The following is an 18,973-nucleotide window of genomic DNA, read 5'->3' on the forward strand; positions in this document are numbered from 1 at the left end:
GGCAGTTTGCCCTGCTGCGAGCGCCTTCTTGTGCACTTAACACTTAAAAGTCACCAGCAATGACTCAGACCTTCACCGATGTTCCCTTCCAAGTTATTCATTTTTAGAAAACAGTGGGCTGCTTGTTGATGTGCATCACAATCTATAATGTACGCTACTGAATATGTGTTTATACTCACATTATCTTTTTTTTTTTTTTTACACCTCCTGCCACTTAAGAAGAAACATACTGTAAGTAGAAATAATTGCAGTTGTAGTGCATCTGGGAAGTATTCACAGCGCTTCACTTTTTCCACATTTTCTAATGTTACAGCCTCATGCCTAACTGTATTGAATTATCTGACCGCAAAATTCTACATAAAATACCCCATTATGACTGAAAAAAATCTTTTTTTTTAATGATTACAAATACAAAGTTAAGAACTCATATTTGTATTTGTGTTCACAGCATTTCCTTAAGAATTTCTTGATCCACCTTTGGCAGCAATTACAGCCTCAAGTCTTTCTGAATACGATGCCTAGCTTAGCACAACAAGCTTAGCACAACTATCCTTTGGCGGTTCTGCTCATTCATTGTTGCAGTAATTCTCAAGCTCCATCAGGTGAGATAGGAGAAAGCATGTATATTGCTGGATTAATTTGACTTCTACAGGACTGGTCTGCCATTCTCTGGGGCTGAAAACCATCCCCATAGCATGATGCTGCCACCACCATGTTTCACTGTAGGCTTGTGATGAGCGCTGCCTGGTTTCCTCAGGCATGACACCTGGCGTTTCCACCAGAGTTCAGTCATCATCTCATCAGACCAGAGAATTTTGTTTCTCATGGTCTGATTCAGACGCGTTTTGGAAAATTCCAGATGGGCTGCCATGTTCCTTTATTTAGGCGTGCTTTTCATCTGGTCATAAGGCCTAATTAGCAGATTGCTGCAGAGACGGTCATCGTGGAAGACTCTTCCATTTACAAATAATGGAAGCTACCATGCTTATCGGGACCTACAAAGCAACAGAGATTTTTTTGTTTCCTTCCCCATATTTGTGCCTCAAGACAAGTCTCGCAGGTCTACAGACAGTTCCTTTGACTTCATGCATGATGTTTATGCTCTATCATGCACACTCAACTGAGGGACCTTCTAAATGTAGACAGGGGTGAGTGTGTCTTAATTTCCAATCAACTGAATTTACCACCTGTGGACTCCAATTAAACTGTAGAAACATCTCAAGGATGATCATTGCAAAAAGGCAAATGCTGTCAATACTTATTTAAATGTGATTTCATATATTTCTTTTTTTTATATAAAATAAAAAAATGTAAAAGAAAAAACACATCGTCATTAATAGGGTATTGTGTGTAGGAATTTGAGGTATGACATTAATTTAATACCTTTTAGAATTAGTCTATAAAATGACAAAATGTGAAAAAGGTAAAGCGCTGTAAATACTTTGCAAATGCACTGTGGACTTTTTCAAAGTTTTCAGTCAGTCCAAGCTGAATTTTTTGGTCTTGAATCTCTTTTGCAAATTGTTGCAAACCATCGATTGAAACGCTCTCACACATGGCAGACAACTGCAATAATATATTCTACAGAACCAGTGTCATTCAAAAGCTTAAATTGTTACACTTTTTCAGTATATTTTCATTATTTAAACATTTCCTGAGTGGTAGTTTAATACTTAACTCATTTACATTGTGAGGCAAACATTTAGTGTCATTTTTGGTAGACAAAAACCTTTAAATCCCAATGTGTTGGATTCTTCTCAGTAGACACGTGTTCCAATAATATGTGCGTCTTAGTATTTTCTCTGATGTAGATGATGCTTTATGAGGTGAAAGAACTGTTGGATCTTCTGTTGGATGAGAGCAATTCTGTATGATGTGAAAGGATTTTAGTTGTAGTGTTTCATAAGTGTGCCTAGAGGCAAAAATAATCAACTTTTCAGAGGCGTGTGTGATAGCTAATTCTGAGCCTTAGAACTCTAACCTTCACGCACACACATGCACACGCACGCACGTGCACACGCACACGTTGTGGGCAGAACCTTCGAGGGCTGGTCTTGCTCACAGATAGTTGACAGCACATTTAGATTACCAAACCGCACAGTAAAAAACAGGATTTAGTCTCAGGAAGGCAAGGTAAGGAAATGACTCGCAGAAATTGATTGTATACAATCTAATGCGGCTTTTTCTAAACTTGGGGGTGTTTTCTCTTAGGGGTGAAACATTTGCGGGGTTGTTGAGTCCAGATTAATCACAGCGAGTGTTATTTTGAAACAAATCACCGGTTGTCGTGGGTGTGTGTGCAGAGGTCTTCCACTCCGCTCGGCTCACACGTTTTTTTTTTCTCTCTTGACGTCACTGGAGACGGAACCGGCGGTTCGGGCACATAACAAACCGGTAAAGAGAAGCACAGAACCGGGGAGAGAAACCGGTAAAGCCGAAAAGCTGGTGATGTGAGCGCCCATGAGATCATCTCTTTTCGGTACGACTTACATCTCTCTTCCTTTTTTATTGGTCTTGATAACCACGTTGCGTGCGTGTATGTGTGCGTAAACGTTACAATCCTCATATAGAACATTGAATGCGGCATTGCGGGGTTTCCCTCACGAAAGTAAAAGGAGAGAATTATTGTTTATTGTAACGATTATTTCCTTATGATAATGTCTCTACCTATTCGCGAAAGCGTGACCGCTGCAGTGGACAGATGCTAGAAGGGAAAGCAGCTTTTCAGTCATACATTTTGTTTGCTGTTATTACAACAATCATTCGTGTGCTGTGGACGATGAGCACGGGAGAAGCCCTTTGACAAGCAGGTGATGGGGATTCCTAGGCTGTGCATTATACCTGACTTCAATAAATCAGCATCCCTCGTCCCCATGGCAACACTTAATGCATTCTCTTTGTCCACTCTGTTGACTCGGAACAGAGTCCTTGAATGCACTCTCTGTGTCTGAACATTGTTTGAATCCCTTTGCTCCCCGCAAAGAAATATAATACCAAAAATCATGCCAAAGTGATATTCTGACTAAAATTTTTGACAACTAGCGAGACTAGACAGATGCTTAAAAGTTCAGCAAAATAAATATTTTCTGTAATTTCGACACATTTCTTAGTCGTGAGTTCATCCGAGGATAGCATATGAGTGTGTTGCAGATAAAATGTTCAACCTCTTGGTAATCCTTTTCCATTGTTGCCTTGTGAAGGTCAAGGTCAATCACAACTAAAATTAATATTTTCAGCACCTACTACAGTATATGTTGAAGAGGTTTTGGAAGCTATTATAACAAAAAAAAAATCCTTTTTGACTTAGAACTATATGTCAGTGACTGATCATGAAATTACTGCCTGACCTTTTCTGCAGGCAGCATTGGTTTATTTTTCATAAACTTTGACCTTGAAACTATGACCCACGAGAAGCTCAGAAACTGAACAACCTATGATAAATATCAGGGATTTTTATGAAAGTAAAAAGCCGTATAGAAAACAATGGATGCTTCCAAATGATTAATCAAAAATCAAAATCCACACAACAAATCAACTTGTTTTCCTTCTATCAAATCAAAGACGTCGTATGCTGTGCTCTAATCGGAACCATATTTAGTTCCTCCTGTAGGTGGCAGAGCGGTCAGTACGTCAGCCTCGCAGTTCTGAGGTCCCCCGGTCGTTAGTCTATAGGCATAGGATAGGCACCATGGATGGATGGATGGATGGATGGATGGATGGATGGATGGATGGATGGAAATTACAAACACACAGGCAATTGTTTGTGCACCGCCACAGCCACAGCGTGAGTAGAAGAAGTGCAGCCATGGGGAAAGACTACTACAAGATCCTGGGAATCCCCAAGGGCTCCAACGAGGAGGAGATCAAGAAGGCCTATCGACGAATGGCCCTGCGCTTTCACCCCGACAAGAACACGGAGGCCAATGCTGAGGAGAAGTTCAAAGAGATCGCCGAGGCCTACGAGGTGCTCAGCGACCCCAAGAAGAGGCTAGTCTATGACCAGTTAGGGGAGGAAGGTAAGTGGAGACTCTGAAGCCTGGAGGCCTGGCAAAATAAAAGCCTTGTTAGGAAGAGTCAATTAAAGCATTTTTAATTAACTACAGCTAATGAGGTGCGGTAGAACAGCTGTGTCAAAAAATGTTGACTGAGATCTTTAAGCAGATCTGGTGCATTTCTGCACCGCTGCAATCTACAACCACAATAATACATGCATTGTTAGATCATTTGTTTTGAATTGAGTCTCATTAAGTTGTGCCTGAAGCTGTGGCCCTTGAGTGTAGTTATTGAAATAGCTCGTGGACCAACTTAGCATCTTAGACGCGAGTGCTGGACTTTTGGGGGTGTCACTCGCTAAGCTTACAGACACATGGCTAAGACAGATGAGATATGAATAGCAATGACTGCTGGACTTTGCATCCGTGGGTGTCTTGTGTCAGGCTCACTGTGTGTATTGTATACGTGTGTGAGTGTATAACTTGTGTCTTTAGGGATGGAGTTTCCAGGTATGGTACACAAGCTTACAAACCCTCATTTATTTTTATTTCATTGATTTTGGACAATGACCCTTATATTACTGGTGGGAATCACAAATGGCATTATTACAACATATGAACCATATATAAAATAGAAATACCGTGTGACGTCAGTCGTTACCAACAAAGGATGTGACATCAAATTGTCAATAATTCAACGGTCTGTTTACCGATATGACTGTCACAGGTTTCAAAACAGGAGGCAGCAGCTCATCCGGTGCCCCTGGAACCTCAACACACCACTACACCTTCCACGGAGACCCCCACGCCACCTTTGCTTCCTTCTTTGGCGGCTCCAATCCCTTCGATATGTTCTTCAGCGCAAACCGCAGCCACGGCCGCACCAACGGTTTCTCCTACCACAACGACCACGGGAACGACATCGAGCCAGACGCGGACATGGAGGAAGATGACCATTTCACCCACTTCGGGAGGCAATTCGGCTTTGTAGGAGGGATCCAAAACGGTTTCCCGGGGGAGGGTCGCAGAAGGAGGAGCGGGCCTTCGGAGTGCCTGGGGGGAGCCCGAAAGCAACAGGACCCCCCAGTGGTCCACGAGCTGAAGGTATCGCTGGAGGAGATCTTCCACGGTTGCACCAAACGTATGAAGATCACGCGCCGCAGGCTGAACCCAGACGGGAGGAGCTTGAGGACAGAGGACAAGATTCTCAACATTGTGATCAAGAAGGGCTGGAAGGAGGGCACCAAGATCACCTTCCCCAAGGAGGGCGACCAGACCCCTGACAATATCCCTGCTGACATTGCCTTTGTGCTCAAAGACAAGGGCCACATCCATTTCAAGAGGGACGGTTCCAACATCATTTATAGCTGCCAGATCAATCTCAAAGAGGTAGGTCAGTTTCATCTCATCTCACCTTTGTTACATGCTGAATAGAATAGAAGAAAATAAATACCTAAATTGTCATTTTACAGCAGGTATATACAGTACAACAAAATTGAGAGTGCTGCTTTGAATGGTGCATATTAAATAAATATTCTGTAATGCCATGACAAGCTCCGTTTTGCTTGTGTCTGGGTGCAAATGGCACCTGGCAATTTGGCCGCTGAAAGTAGAGAACATTTTACAGAACCACATTTAGATATTGTCACTGGTAGTGTAATTTGATAGTCCTGAACTTGATTGAGGCAGAGGCAAACACAGTCTGGGCTTCATGGATGGATTTGGTGGCTCATATCTCAAATCCTAATTGTAATTGTAGAAATCAATCGATTGAACGCATTCTTATAAAGCACAGCTATGAGAGTTGGCAGAACTTGGTCACAATATGATCCGCGACCTTCCTGGCCAGTGTCACATCATCCGCCCGTGGATATCTGTTTGCAGTTCTTTATAAACATACTTTGCACGCTTTGATCTCCTGCATGGGCTGCAGCAAATCGGTTTCTGCTTCCAACAGATGAAGGATGCGCCGATTTTAAAAGGAATGAGAATCGCCGCTTCTATTGGCAGCAAGTCAAATCAGCTGTTTTCACTCAGCCAGGCTTTATGCATCAGCAAAGATAGCGCCAGACTTGCATTTATACCAAAAATGAAGCTCCAAAATGTTTTTGTTCATTATCACAGGGGTTTTCCAGTCCCTATTAACCGCGAAAAACGAGCTAACACCGTAGTCTGTGAGTCATTTACTACTAAGGGTAACTTGGTAAGGTGAGTTTGAAATGATTTTGAAGTGTTTTAGGATCCTACTTGGGGATATACAGTAAATAGGGTTGAAATTTAAATTATAGGAAATATATTATTTTGGACGACCTATTAATAACCTTAATCCCTGCAAATAGCGAGGGCCTTGAGGGAATCCTCTGCCACATTATTGTGGTCCGTGCGGTGTCCTTGTGAGACTGGTGCATGTTGAGCTGTCTTGCTCCACTTGTTTAGCCTGCTGTGTAATTGGAAGCAGTCAACACCATAGAAAGGTGCACATTGCCGACGTAAACACACATTCGGGCAGCCGCTGCGCGTGTGTATTCACAAACACCTTTTTCAGCCGATGACAGACTATGGTTTGCACTCGTCTGCTACTGCTGTGACTAGCGGCGGAATAAATGCCCCCGCGAGGTCGCCGAGTGCTGCACGACTTCTTCATCTACGCAAAGTGCAATGTCTTTCAAATAGCTCTGCCAATTTCTGACTCTAAGTGGAAGATGTTCTCAAAGATGTCAGAAGTAGTTAGTTGGACTCAAGTCAAGATGATATTGCCCAATTTCCCTTGTAGAAAATTTCAGACTCATGTACCAAGGAACAATGAGGACAGATGCGTGAGTGTGCGTGTTCAGACAATAATTATACCGCACACATCCTACAGCCAGTGTTTAGCTCCTACAGCAGTCACATAGGCAGTTCAAGAAGGGATTTGGGGGACAGACCATGGGAGGACGGGAGCTGTAACTAAGTAATGTTAAGGAAGTGGGTCGAATGATTCAGTATCCAAAGCAAAGAGCAGCTCTTATTCCTTCCCTGGAGATGTGATGCTAAATGCTGTCATGTGCAACACAAGCACCAGCCTGCCAATTAGAGGTCCTCTGTACGACTGTAGAATGTGTGAAAGAAAATGGGTTGTTTAAAGCAGTTTCACAACTTTTATATGTTGGAATAAAAGCTCAATACACACCGACAAACAAAGATATCACTAAAAGGTCATGCATAGGTTGTTTTTCAGGGGCGTCAGATTAACAGATTATTTGCAATCATTTAAAGCAGGCATATATGTATATGTATGTATTTTGGTTCTTTAACTTTCTGTATGCTAATTAGATCTGTGTTTATGCATCTGTCTTCTTGGTGTGTAGTTGTTGTGGGGTTGGAAAACAAAGGTCAGTCACGCCCTAAAGTGGATATTGATTGACTTTCATTGTGTTTGACCCAACCTGATAGGTTCCTGTTCTAGGTGGGAGGGTAAATTCGCGGGCGGAAGGGGGGCATGAAAAAGGAAGAGCATGAGGGACTTGTCAGTCCGATGAATGGCAAATTGCACTTTTAAAAGCATTAACGGCAACTTTCGAGACAGCATTATATACATTCAAGTTTAGCCTACCACATAAATGCAAAGCACCAAAGTAGTAGAGAGCATCCTGTGACGGACAAGATCGATCATATTTTATTTTATTTAAGAGGCAACAACACCTTTCCCCTTATGGTTGAAACTAACGCTTGGACTATAGCTGTCACAGTCCACCATTTCAGCCACCTCACTTCCAGCTTCACCACACCCGCTCAGCCCTCCTTCTAATCAGCCTCGAACACCAACACCTGCAACCATTTACCAGCTCAGTATAAAGCCCGGTCACTTCCCTCCACAACCCGCCAGATCGTCTCTATGCGCTACGCCGAGCTTTCCAGCAATTCATCCTGCCAGCCTGCCTGTTGTCCGACCCTGTTCGCCCTTGACCTCCCGATTGCCTGCCGAATTGACTGGATCCTTGGTATTTCGACCTTGCCTGCCTCTGACCACCCGCTAGCCTGCCGTCTTTACCTGTATGCCCGAGCCCCCCTCCCGTCTCGCTCCCTTTGCCCGACTCCCAGCCAAACCCCAGCTCTCCCGACTCCAGAACCCCCCAGACGTCTGTGCCACGCTCCCGTCAGCTCCCACGACTACCCGCACCTTCTGTTCAATAAACACTCTGCCATTGCCCTTACCAGTGCGTGCGTGCTCTTGGGTCCTCCCTCGTCCCGCCGTAACAATAGCAGAAGAGAAACGGTTACGACTGCATCATTTAAAATCTGTTCAAGTAAATAAATGACCGAGGTTACGTTTTTTTGTTATTATGTAACAATCTAGTGATCTGACACATTAAAAAAAAAAACTCCAGGGTTTTTCTCAGAAATGATGAAGTCAGATTGATTACATCAAATAATTAGAAAGCTATCAAGTGAGTTTTTACATTTCTTGGCAGCACTAAGGTTATTTAATGTTTTCTGCCATACAGTAATTCTTTAAGAAGTTATGTATTCTGCCTATCATTATTTGGCACTTCATTGACAAAATAGTTAAATCAAGTTAGATTATTTGTAGCAAAAAAATATTTTTTAAACCAATTAGGTGATTTGGCTAATTACCCACAGCACAATCTACTGGTTGAGAAACAAAAGCTTAAAGCAGTGTAACTCATCATTGTGCACATTGTGGACACTTCAATAGGTACACCTATACAAATCAATCAAGTCCAGCGGAAGAATTATATCGAAATGTTGCCTTACAGGGTTCATTCGTGTTTTTTAATGGGCCGTCTCAAACGTAGGTAATACTTTGTGGATGCTCAGTATTTGCTGATTTCAAAATGGATCTGCGAGCTGGAAGAAACTAATTGGCAAACTGCAGTAGCAGCGAGCATTCGCCAGAATGTCTACATACAATTAAAAGTGAGCATTTTTGTTAAGCAAATCCTTTTCACTGGATCTCAAGACAGCACAGGTGTGCCTAATGGCCTGTCTAGCATCATTGGGTACTGCCAAGCATGTGACAGCAGTCTCAAGCATTCAGAGGTAAGTAAGTGAAATACATTGATTGCAATTTCCCACACTCTGTCCTCTGTCCCCAGTTTTTACATCCATGATCGGATCAAAATGACAAACGTATAAATCAGGCGGTGTGTGGCTGCTGAAGTATGTTTTGAACCTGTCAGCATGTCCACGCAGAAAACACGACTGAGAATTACGGATAAGTACTGAGATGCTAAAACATATTGATTTGGGTGTTGAAATATGAACTCCAAAATACAATACCTAAGCAGGACTGGAGCGACTGAAGACATAAATGAATTACCGTAATTCCACATATATAGGAGTCACCTTTGTATAACACGCACTCTTAATTTTAGGGTCAAATTGTGGTATTTTCAAAGTTACCGTGTAAAGGACGCACCAACAGGTTGGTGACAACGTAAAAAACGAAAGAAAATCAGAATAAATCTAATCATTGTGATTTGTTCATATTTTCTTGAATTTATATTTGTGAATCATGGTACGTAAGCCTCCTGTTGTGTGTGGCTTGCAGGTGAGTGAGTGAGTGGGCCAGCAAGTGAGAGAGGAAGTCTTCGCCTAGTGGGAGGAGCATTTGAGTGATATATATATATATATATATAAAGTATTTTTTTGAAGCAAGTTCAAGATTGTTTGCTTTGAGCATGTCTGTATCTCAGCTGGGAAAAATCTACAGTGAGCTTCAGTGTGAGAAATGCCAGAAAATGGCATCCATTCTAATCCACCCTCAGCATCAAACTCTAATCCTGTTTTTGACATCTCGTCTTCTGATTGGTCAAATTACAGAGGCCTTTTCACTCCATCTGCTTCTACTATTGCACAGTGACGTTCTGTTGAGCAGCTAATAAAGTGATAGCTTTCATATGCCTGCACAAAAATGAGAGTATGAAAAAAATAACATGGGTGTGGATGAGCATTGCAGTTCAACTCGCATCGCTGGTTTCAGGCAGACAGATTGGCACTAGTCTTCAAAGATTCATAACAGTGGCGAGGAATGGAATGAAAGTTGTGAGACATGCACCAACATCAGGATAGCAACATTATTGACTGTAATACTGTAATATGCCAAAAGACTTTTTGTGGTCACTTGCAAAAGCAAGCGATCATTATTTTCAATGTATTATTATTTTTAGAGCCTTGGTACAATGTCACATCGTCCAAGGCGCTAAGTGCTAACAAGAGAAAGGATTTTTGACGAGAAAACGCACACTAATTACAACCACACTCAGAATAATGCATAATGAACTGGTCCGGTCCACGGCCCTGTGGTACAAAGGTTACAGTGTATGGGTGTGCTGTGAAAATACAGTGGCGGGCGATGGGTTCTGAGACACCTCTCGTCCCCCGGTGAACTCAGTCGACCCAGTGCAAAGTATGCTCAGATGCCAGTCAATATGGGGCACATTGAGACAGACCTTTGCGTTACGGCTCTGGTCAGTTTGCGTTGCATTTTTTTCCTCTTACATGCATAACAGATGCCCAGAAATTCAGGAACTTGCTTGATCTTTTAATAGCGTGATGAGGGATGCTCATGAAGAAACCCGTGAAGTCAAGATAAGCACCACTGTGTGTTTTCAGTTGAACTCAATGCTTGAATTTATCAGGCATGGTGATAAGGTGGTGAAGCTTTGCATGAGTGTGTTTTTTGCGTGCGCGTGCGCCGGCAGACCGTGTGACAAGCCCTCCAACTATTTACGAGCTCAGCCGATTCCTGCCTCTCTTCATTAGTGCTGGCTATGAGAAGCTTTCTAAAATTAGTCTCGGTGCAATGTGGAGCTCCTCCAGCAAGGATAGACACACACTCTCACACACACACAGACTCCACGTGCACAAAAAGGTTTTCCACTTTTTCTTGCTTTCCGGAGGAAGCCCCACATTGTTGCTCCTAAAACCATTCCACTCACTTAATCTTGGCGCTTTCTCATTAGTATCAGGTACTGAAGGAAGATGAACCTTGCACAATTCTTGGAAATTTGAAGTCACAAATATACTTTTGGCTTTGCAATTTGGTTCCTTCCAAGAGTACTCATCGGCATCTATTCTTTGCTCTGCAGGCGTTGTGCGGCTGCACAGTCAGCATCCCCACCTTAGAGAAGCGGCTCATCTCCCTGCCCTGTCATGACATCATCAAACCCGGCACGGTGAAGCGACTCCGAGGGGAGGGCCTGCCCTTCCCCAAGAACCCCTCGCAGCGCGGCGACCTCATCGTGGAGTTCTCGGTGCGTTTTCCCGACAGGATCCCGCCACAGTCCAAAGAGATCATCAGACTACACCTTCCTTCGTCGTAAGAAGAATTCCATTCGCCGACGGATCCGGAGACTCCCTTGATCCGTGTCAGCGTTTTTACACGTACTCTCTGGATTTGCAGGTCATGGACTCACCTGTTACTTTATTAGATACACTCGCACAATCTAATGAAATCCGGTACAAGTGCTGCAAGAAAACATTCTGCCTTGGCAAGGTCTGCAACACAATGTTTGTTATTGATGTTGTGTTTTACACTAGGTTAGAATTTTACTGTATTATATATACCAAGGGGTATTTTTAGCAATGTGCTGACTTGATTGAGCCAAGGGGAAGGAAAATATAGTTTGACTGTACTTCCTCAAATAATAAATATAAAGACCTTTGCCACATCACACATCTCAACTGTGTAATTTTAAGTGTTGACACATTCATTCTGACCCATTTGTCTAACATGATACTGGTTAATTATCACTGTATAACATACATTTGTATGTTGGCCAGTATTGGCCAGTACTGGCCAATGGGCCAGTATTTTCACCAAACAAATAGTAGTATTTTACTTTGAAATTGCATTTGGACGAATCAAAGGCCCTTTATCTCAAATACATTTTGAGTAAATGTTGCTGTCAAATATTTGAGGAACTACAGTCCACTATATTAAAATATTATAAATGTAAAATTGTTCCTTCAGGCAACACACAGGTCAGTTTTATTTATGAAATGTTTTTTTTTTTTACCTCAATATCTTCTCAACATAGTTCAAAACAATCAGTGATGGTTTTCTATGAGCCATTTGTGTGATCTTTGCATATTTCTACAAAGATGTTTACAACAGCGCCTATCATTTCTCCCTTGAACATACCAGCAGCCCTGCATTTCTTTCAGTCTATTGAAGCATTGTGTTTTTAGGACTTTGCCATATAATCTGTCTCCCTCATGATCAGTTGACGTATGCTTTGTATTGCAATACCGCGCGACAATTATATTATCAACTGGAATTGGAATAATAACAGGGAATGACAATCATATACTGAAACAGCAGCATAAGCTCAGAACCTGCACAGAAAATCGGTGCTTTCCATTTGAACCACATAGCCAGGCTCACTATTTATGTGCCTTAGCCAGGTGTTGTCACACACACACACACACACGAGCACACACACGCACACAAACAGAGGAAATAACAAACGCCCATCCAGCCATGTAAAATGCACACTGGATGAGCAACTGTAAGCAAACAACCTTAAAAGCAGTCCACATCTTGTACTGTATCACAACGCAACTACAGTAGAAATCCTCACAAGGACTCATTGATCTTGCTGTTAAGTGCAATCCCGCACGGATTGGACTTCCCTGAGCAGTTCAAGTACAACTGAAAAGAGCCGGATCATAAATACTGTAATAAGGATTTCTCTGGGGATGCCATCTTGACGCTTGTTTTGTTTTGCTTTCTCGTGTCATTTGAAGGCCGTGTCTTGGTGCTACTGTGAGCAGTGCCAACAACATCATACCTTTCTTTTGTTTCATCGACTACTTAGGATTTTCAATTTGCTGGTTTCATGCATATCCCTACACTGATATTTGCACTTTTTTAAAGCGTTAGCCCTTGTATATAATGCGTCAGCTGTGCCATGTGTCACCTGTAGGGGGCTCTATTAGCCCCCATGGCTATTTTCTATACTGTATTAGTTCACTGGCGGTCACGTTCAAATGGGCCTGAGGTCGTTGGCCATATACCATTGGGTACACTTGCACAATCTAGTGAGCTCCAATCCCCCGTTTGGGCTCGCACTAATGATTGTGCTCGTCTGCATAATCAAGTCGCCAGTGATTGCGTAAATAAAAGCACTTGATAAAAAGAAAAAAAAAAGTTCTGAATGACACAAGTATTATGTTCTCACCGCTTCTGTGCATTTGCCAATGTTCATTGTTATAAAATGGCAACAAATAAACCAATTTTTGAACTTGTTGGGTGTTGTTATAGAGTGTGTACAAATTGATGCTTGACTTCACAGATTCGACATCTCTCCAATGGTTGAACAATCTTAAAGAAAACTGCGCATATAATTCTCTTGGGAATTACAGTAGGGTCCTGTTTTCATCAGGAACACGCATTCATTCGATTCTTCCTCATTTGTTTTGCTTCTGCAACTCCGTCCCTACACAAGCTTCACTCTGATATTCCTCTTCGGGTTTTCTTGTCGCTTGTCCAGTCGTTTGCAGTTCCGGTATCAGACATTGTAACATTGTGTTCTCACAAAAATAGCCATAGGGGGCAAAATACAAAAGCACATATCGTTTGCGTGAACATAACAAACCACTTTCAACTTAAAAATAAAGAAAAGGGGAACCGCTTTGTTGAAATGAGCGAATAATAGGGCGGAAAGATTGAAAAAGGTCATTTTGGGGATTTCGATTCTAATCCGAGAAATACACCACTGAAAATAACTATAAGAATCGCATCTAGTCCTAAGTGCCAACCTGAATGTAAAAATGTGTTTTCTATCATAGGGAACACACATGACGCTAAAAACATTTTGACAGCATGCGCGCTGATGTGCTGGCTCCCCGTGGAGTTTGGACATCCGCTTTGGTTACAGATAAACAAGTCTGGAAGACTTTGACCTTGGTCTGTTAAAAAACCCTTCAGGCTTTTTCTCTTCTGCATCGGATCACGAGTATTCCGACAAAAGATCCAGGTAGGGCCATGTCTTTTTTTTTCTCTCTCTCTCAATTTTTGGATTCCCAAGGCATCAGACAGGGCAGATAATTTGCGCTAGGGCCAATTGAAATGATGTGCATCTGAATGTAGTTGATTTGTGAAGCACGGGAAGGCTGCTGAGATGAGCTGCACTAACAACTGGCTGTGACTAATGCTGTATCGCTGCATCAGTTATTTCTGGTGAGCAGGCAGAGTTCACAGAGGGTGCAATTATGTCCATTTATATCTCCAAAACACAAGCAAATTTGAATAAAATACTTTGTGCTCTTGTAAGGTTGAAAGGAGTTCAACAGTCTACATACATTTTTTTCCTATCAATTGTGATACTAGCACTTTTACCAGGGAATTTTTTTTTCTGTACCGTGTCTGTACTTTGGCAAAATTAGCCAGTGATTTGAGTACTTTTGTCACCTCTGATGCTGACATGTAAATCCCAAAGTGACTGCGCAGACTCTCACTTTAGTCACATGCACACAGGTGTAACATGAGCACCATCAAGACTCTCACGACAGGCCAGAAGATGCCCATGGTTGGCCTCGGAACATGGAAAAGTGCGCCGGGTCAGGTAGAGGCAATCACCGGATGTGCTCAATGCTATAATACTAAAGCTGCCTCACAAATTTTAGCTTTACAGACACAAATGTAACGTTGAGGCTAAACATCATTTATTTCAGGTGAAACAGGCTGTGCTGACTGCGTTGGATTGTGGCTATAGACACATTGACTGCGCAGCAGCTTACGGCAATGAACAGGAAGTGGGAGAGGCCCTGGCTCTCAGGCTCGGTCCGGGCAAGGTAATTTTTGTTTTTTAACCCTTCCATGATGTTGCCGGCAAAAGTGACTTAATTTTGTCTAAGTTCCAGATCCACATTAGTTTTCATGCAAGTCTCATTATTAGTTTTGTTTTGAAGTTGGGAGGTGAATTTGACCTTGAACAGAAATGAATTAAAATTCAGGCTGTTCAAAAAAAAAGAACGAATGTCATATGATACTATAACAAAAACATGTAGGACAGTACAAAAGTACAAGGAGTAAAGGGGAAGTCAAACTAAAAATGTTCTTTTCAATATTATTAATCTTGACATGCCTAGACAAAACACTGAATATAACCATGTTTGTCAAATAGGAAGCCCCCGGCAGAAATACAAGCCAAAATTTTGCCTGTTTTTTGCGGTTGCCTGCTTCCATTGGCTATAATATGCAATTGCTAAATGGCGGACATGTGTGAAATGACCAAACCTGCTAGTCTTCTGTGGCATAAACTACAAAGACAAATACTGGCAAGGCTACTAGCAATACGCAAATCGGTTAAAACGTGCGCAGAAATGAAACCTGGAGGGGTGGCGGGGTTCAAACGTATCCAATGTGTAGGCGAGTACTGCTGACAAAATTGTGTTAGCAGAGAAAGGTTTCGATCCATCGACCTCTGGGTTATGGGCCCAGCACGCTTCCGCTGCGCCACTCTGCTGTGTTTAAAGCGAGTGCCATACTTGTAATTTAAAATAATAACCACCGTCCCTGTGTACAAAACGTTCAACATACTCTAAGTATATCAATTCACCCGTCCAACCCTTTTCCAGTAAAATTCTTTATACTATTAACACAATTAACTGTTTTGTAGTAAACCCACGTTATTTGACTCTTTGTAGTTTTTGTTTGACGTGCTGCGTGGGTTCTCTTTCAAATTCCCACGTTATGAACGTTTGTGAACGCAGCATCAATCCAGTGTTGAATGCGTTCAGTTTCTTTCTAGAACTTCTCCGTTTTATCCTCCTCTCCGTTTTACCTGGTAATCCAGTTTTTGAAGTTTAGCTGCAGCAGAATTGACTGGGCTAGAGGCAAAAACTGTACAGAATCGTCAGACCCAGACTCGCCCTAGGTAAGAAAAATAAATAAATAATGATCGCTGCGCAGTTACTATGGCACAACCAGGCGTGATGTTTCCACAAATTTGCGATCTGCTTGAGAGGGCCGCTGTCCTCCTCCTACTCGTCTGTGTCTGGCTCCACCGCTATCAAGCGGTTGGAGTAATCAGTGACGCAATTCTGAAAATGTGGGGGTAGTGGTATAGATTCAGATGTCCAAAAGTGATTAGTTTCAATTCACAAGGCCCCAGTTTTAAATTGCATACAGTATCCCTCAAATTTTGTATCATATGTAAAACATTCTCAGAAAAAAAACAGTGTTGTAAATAATCTCTTACTCAGGGAATTTCGGTATAAAAAAATATGAAATGAAAAATATGAACAATTACTTGGAAGAATATTACCCAATGTAGGTATAAAATTAAGTATGTTATTGTTCATAACCTAATTAAAACAATGTAAATGAATTAGGGGATAGACTGCTTAAATAAAATGGCAAAAACACACCGCAAACTCATGACATAAAAGAATCTGTACGCTCTGTTCTCTGTGCAGGCTTTGCATCGTGACCAAGTTTTTGTGACATCTAAACTGTGGAACACTAAACATGAGCCCTCGGAGGTTGAGGAAGCATGCAGGACCACGCTGGCCCACCTGGGTCTCTCCTACCTGGACCTCTACCTGATGCACTGGCCCATGGCCTTTCAGTGAGTGATTCGTCACAGCGGATTGTACTGCACTGCACTGCACGTGTCACGTCGAATGTTCTTCATGTTTTAGACCAGGCAAGGAGCTGATGCCTCGCCGTGTAGATGGAAGTGTATGTTACGCTGACACGCACTACATCGATACTTGGGCTGCCATGGAGGAGCTTGTTGACCGAGGCCTGGTCAAGGCCATTGGGCTGTCCAACTTCAATGCAAGGCAGATGAATGACATCATCAAAATAGCCAGACACAGGCCTACAGTCAACCAGGTGAACCAAAACTACCTTGGCTAGGTTGTCGCGCCACCATAAAAAAAACTTAAAACTGCTCGGTTTAACCACTGTGCAGTATTTTGACCATTTTCGTTTTTTGGTCATTTTCTTCCGCATCATTTGGGTTGTTTTTGGATTTGACTCAGCACATTGGGCCAAAACTACTGATGATGAGTTCCAGTCAGCCGGTTATCAGTATAATGTACGTTGCTGTAGTTTAAAATCATAATAAATTTCCAAGCAACATTTACAACTACACACCTGGTCTGTTACCTCTCACTCCAATAGCAACTGTGCCAGCCTCTTAACATCAAAGCAACTATTACCTGTAGATGCTCAAGACATGTTAACTAGAGGTGAGGGAAAATATACATTCACAAAAGAGCCAAGATACAGTGAATTTTGGACTACACTATAAGCTGCTACTTTTCTCTCACACTTTGAACCCTGCGGCTTATATAGCCCAGTGCAGCAGTTTTTTCTTTAGTAGTCCCAAGGGGGCAGAGATGGGAAAACCAGGTCCAGAAAGTAAAAACCCTGCCACATTTTGGCTTTACCCACATGTACTTCTATTCAACCTGCAGTCCAATGAGCTCATTCACCTGCCAGTTAAGTGGAAGCCCTTGTGGCCAAAGTCAAACTGTGGCAGGGTTTTTATTTTCTCCTCCTGAAATTCCCATCTCTGCCAGTGGGAAATCTCCCAGTAAACAAAGGGAGACAGAAGAAATCTCGATCAAAGTATCAATTTTACGTCTGCTATTCACTTGCCAACAGGGGGCACTAATAAATGCAATGGGTGTGCAATGCCAGTGTGTTGGTATGTTGAAAATCTGTTGGTGCTTCTCTTATCTCTAAACTTGCAGGCCTGTTCAGTCTGAATTGAAGGGATCATGTTGCTGTAACCAGTCAGTTTGGGGGGGAAAAAAAGGTTATAAATAAATAAAAAACGCAATTGAATCAGATTCAAATCGAATACACACAGATCAGAATCGAATCGAAGCGTGAGACAAAGCTTTCCACCCTGATGTGAGCAGACGTGTTCTCAAAAGCTTAAACTAAGTTAGGCATCGTTGTTGCTGCAGGTGGAACGTCATCCATATTTGTCCCAAGCAGATCTGCTGACTCATTGTCGGTGAGCATCAATGTTTTACCCTTTTGCTTTCCACCAAACGCAGAGGCTGTATTCATACTTGTGCCCTAGGTCTGTGGCAGTTTGCCTGACAGCCTACAGTCCTCTGGGAAGCGGCGACCGACCCTGGGCCTCCCCTCAAGAACCTTGTCTGCTGCAGGATCCCCGGCTGCAAGTAATATCGGCGCGATACCGCAAGACACCAGCCCAGATCATACTCAGGTTAGCGAGCTTTCATTTCAGGCATTTCGGATTATCTCATTATTATTACAACTGTGCAAGCAAACGAACATTAACATCCAAGTTCTATTTTTACGCACATTTACCGATATAAGCACATCGACTCAGAACCTTTTGATTTTGTGTCGTTTGATGAGACGCTTTTACCTAATGTAGTGGCCAAAATGTGTACAAATGTCAATTACTGCGGGCAGGTGGCACATTCAGAGGGGCGTGGTGTGCATCCCCAAAAGTGTGACCCCCTCCAGGATCCAACAGAACCTGCAGGTTTTTGACTTTTCTCTGTTAGAGGAAGACATGCAGCTAATTGATGGGTTGAATCGCAACCAACGCTTCATCGTTCCAACAGTCGAGGTGATTGCACTCATGTACTCATGCACCGTAACGTTTTGCTGTTCTAAATAACTGCAAACATGACCAATTTGTTTTTCCACAGAAGGACGGCAAGAGACTTTGGCGAGATGCTGAACACCCTCATTTTCCGTTCAGTGACCCTTACTGAGTCCAAGGGAAACCATCTGTTCACTCCACGAGGATCCAAAACATCTGCGGTTAAGAGGATTTATTTATCTTTGAAACATTTTTGCTTAGAATAATTGCTGGGTTGAAATGTACAGTAAAGCATTGCTGAATGTCAAGTGATCCAGTGTTTGCACAGAACAATAAAAACATTTCACCTATTAACAAAAACAAAACGGCTGGGTGTTGAATGTATTTGGAAGGTTTGTGAAATGAAAATCGCATATCACAACATATTATACC

At 42.4% G+C, this 18,973-nt stretch overlaps 2 protein-coding genes across 4 annotated transcripts; both read left to right on the top strand.

Annotated features, from left to right (window-relative positions):
- Window positions 1-2,093: 2,093 nt before the first annotated feature.
- Window positions 2,094-13,244, top strand: dnajb5 (DnaJ heat shock protein family (Hsp40) member B5). Of its 2 annotated transcripts, none has more exons than XM_088431791.1 (5): window positions 2,094-2,133; window positions 2,362-2,479; window positions 3,778-4,016; window positions 4,720-5,381; window positions 11,084-13,244. In XM_088431791.1, exons 3-5 carry the CDS (start codon window positions 3,806-3,808, stop codon window positions 11,315-11,317), a joined length of 1,107 nt encoding a protein of 368 aa, XP_088287917.1. In that variant the 5' UTR covers window positions 2,094-2,133; window positions 2,362-2,479; window positions 3,778-3,805; the 3' UTR covers window positions 11,318-13,244. The 2 variants fall into 2 exon arrangements, with proteins under 2 accessions (XP_088287917.1, XP_088287926.1); XM_088431800.1 differs by having other exon boundaries at window positions 4,720-5,385; window positions 11,084-11,308.
- A 665-nt stretch (window positions 13,245-13,909) lies between these two features.
- akr1a1a (aldo-keto reductase family 1, member A1a (aldehyde reductase)) lies at window positions 13,910-18,895 on the top strand. Of its 2 annotated transcripts, none has more exons than XM_088413198.1 (9): window positions 13,910-13,975; window positions 14,476-14,563; window positions 14,673-14,792; window positions 16,419-16,570; window positions 16,644-16,839; window positions 17,925-17,974; window positions 18,044-18,193; window positions 18,406-18,565; window positions 18,648-18,895. In XM_088413198.1, the coding sequence occupies exons 2-9, from the start codon at window positions 14,483-14,485 to the stop codon at window positions 18,711-18,713; spliced, it is 975 nt and encodes a 324-aa protein (XP_088269324.1). In that variant the 5' UTR covers window positions 13,910-13,975; window positions 14,476-14,482; the 3' UTR covers window positions 18,714-18,895. The 2 variants fall into 2 exon arrangements, with proteins under 2 accessions (XP_088269324.1, XP_088269328.1); XM_088413202.1 differs by having other exon boundaries at window positions 18,651-18,895.
- Window positions 18,896-18,973: the final 78 nt, after the last annotated feature.

Source organism: Hippichthys cyanospilos, chromosome 1 (genome assembly GCF_059441005.1).
Source record: "Hippichthys cyanospilos isolate Australia breed blue-spotted pipefish chromosome 1, RoL_Hcya_1.0, whole genome shotgun sequence".
In the NCBI taxonomy this organism is placed as follows: domain Eukaryota; kingdom Metazoa; phylum Chordata; class Actinopteri; order Syngnathiformes; family Syngnathidae; genus Hippichthys; species Hippichthys cyanospilos.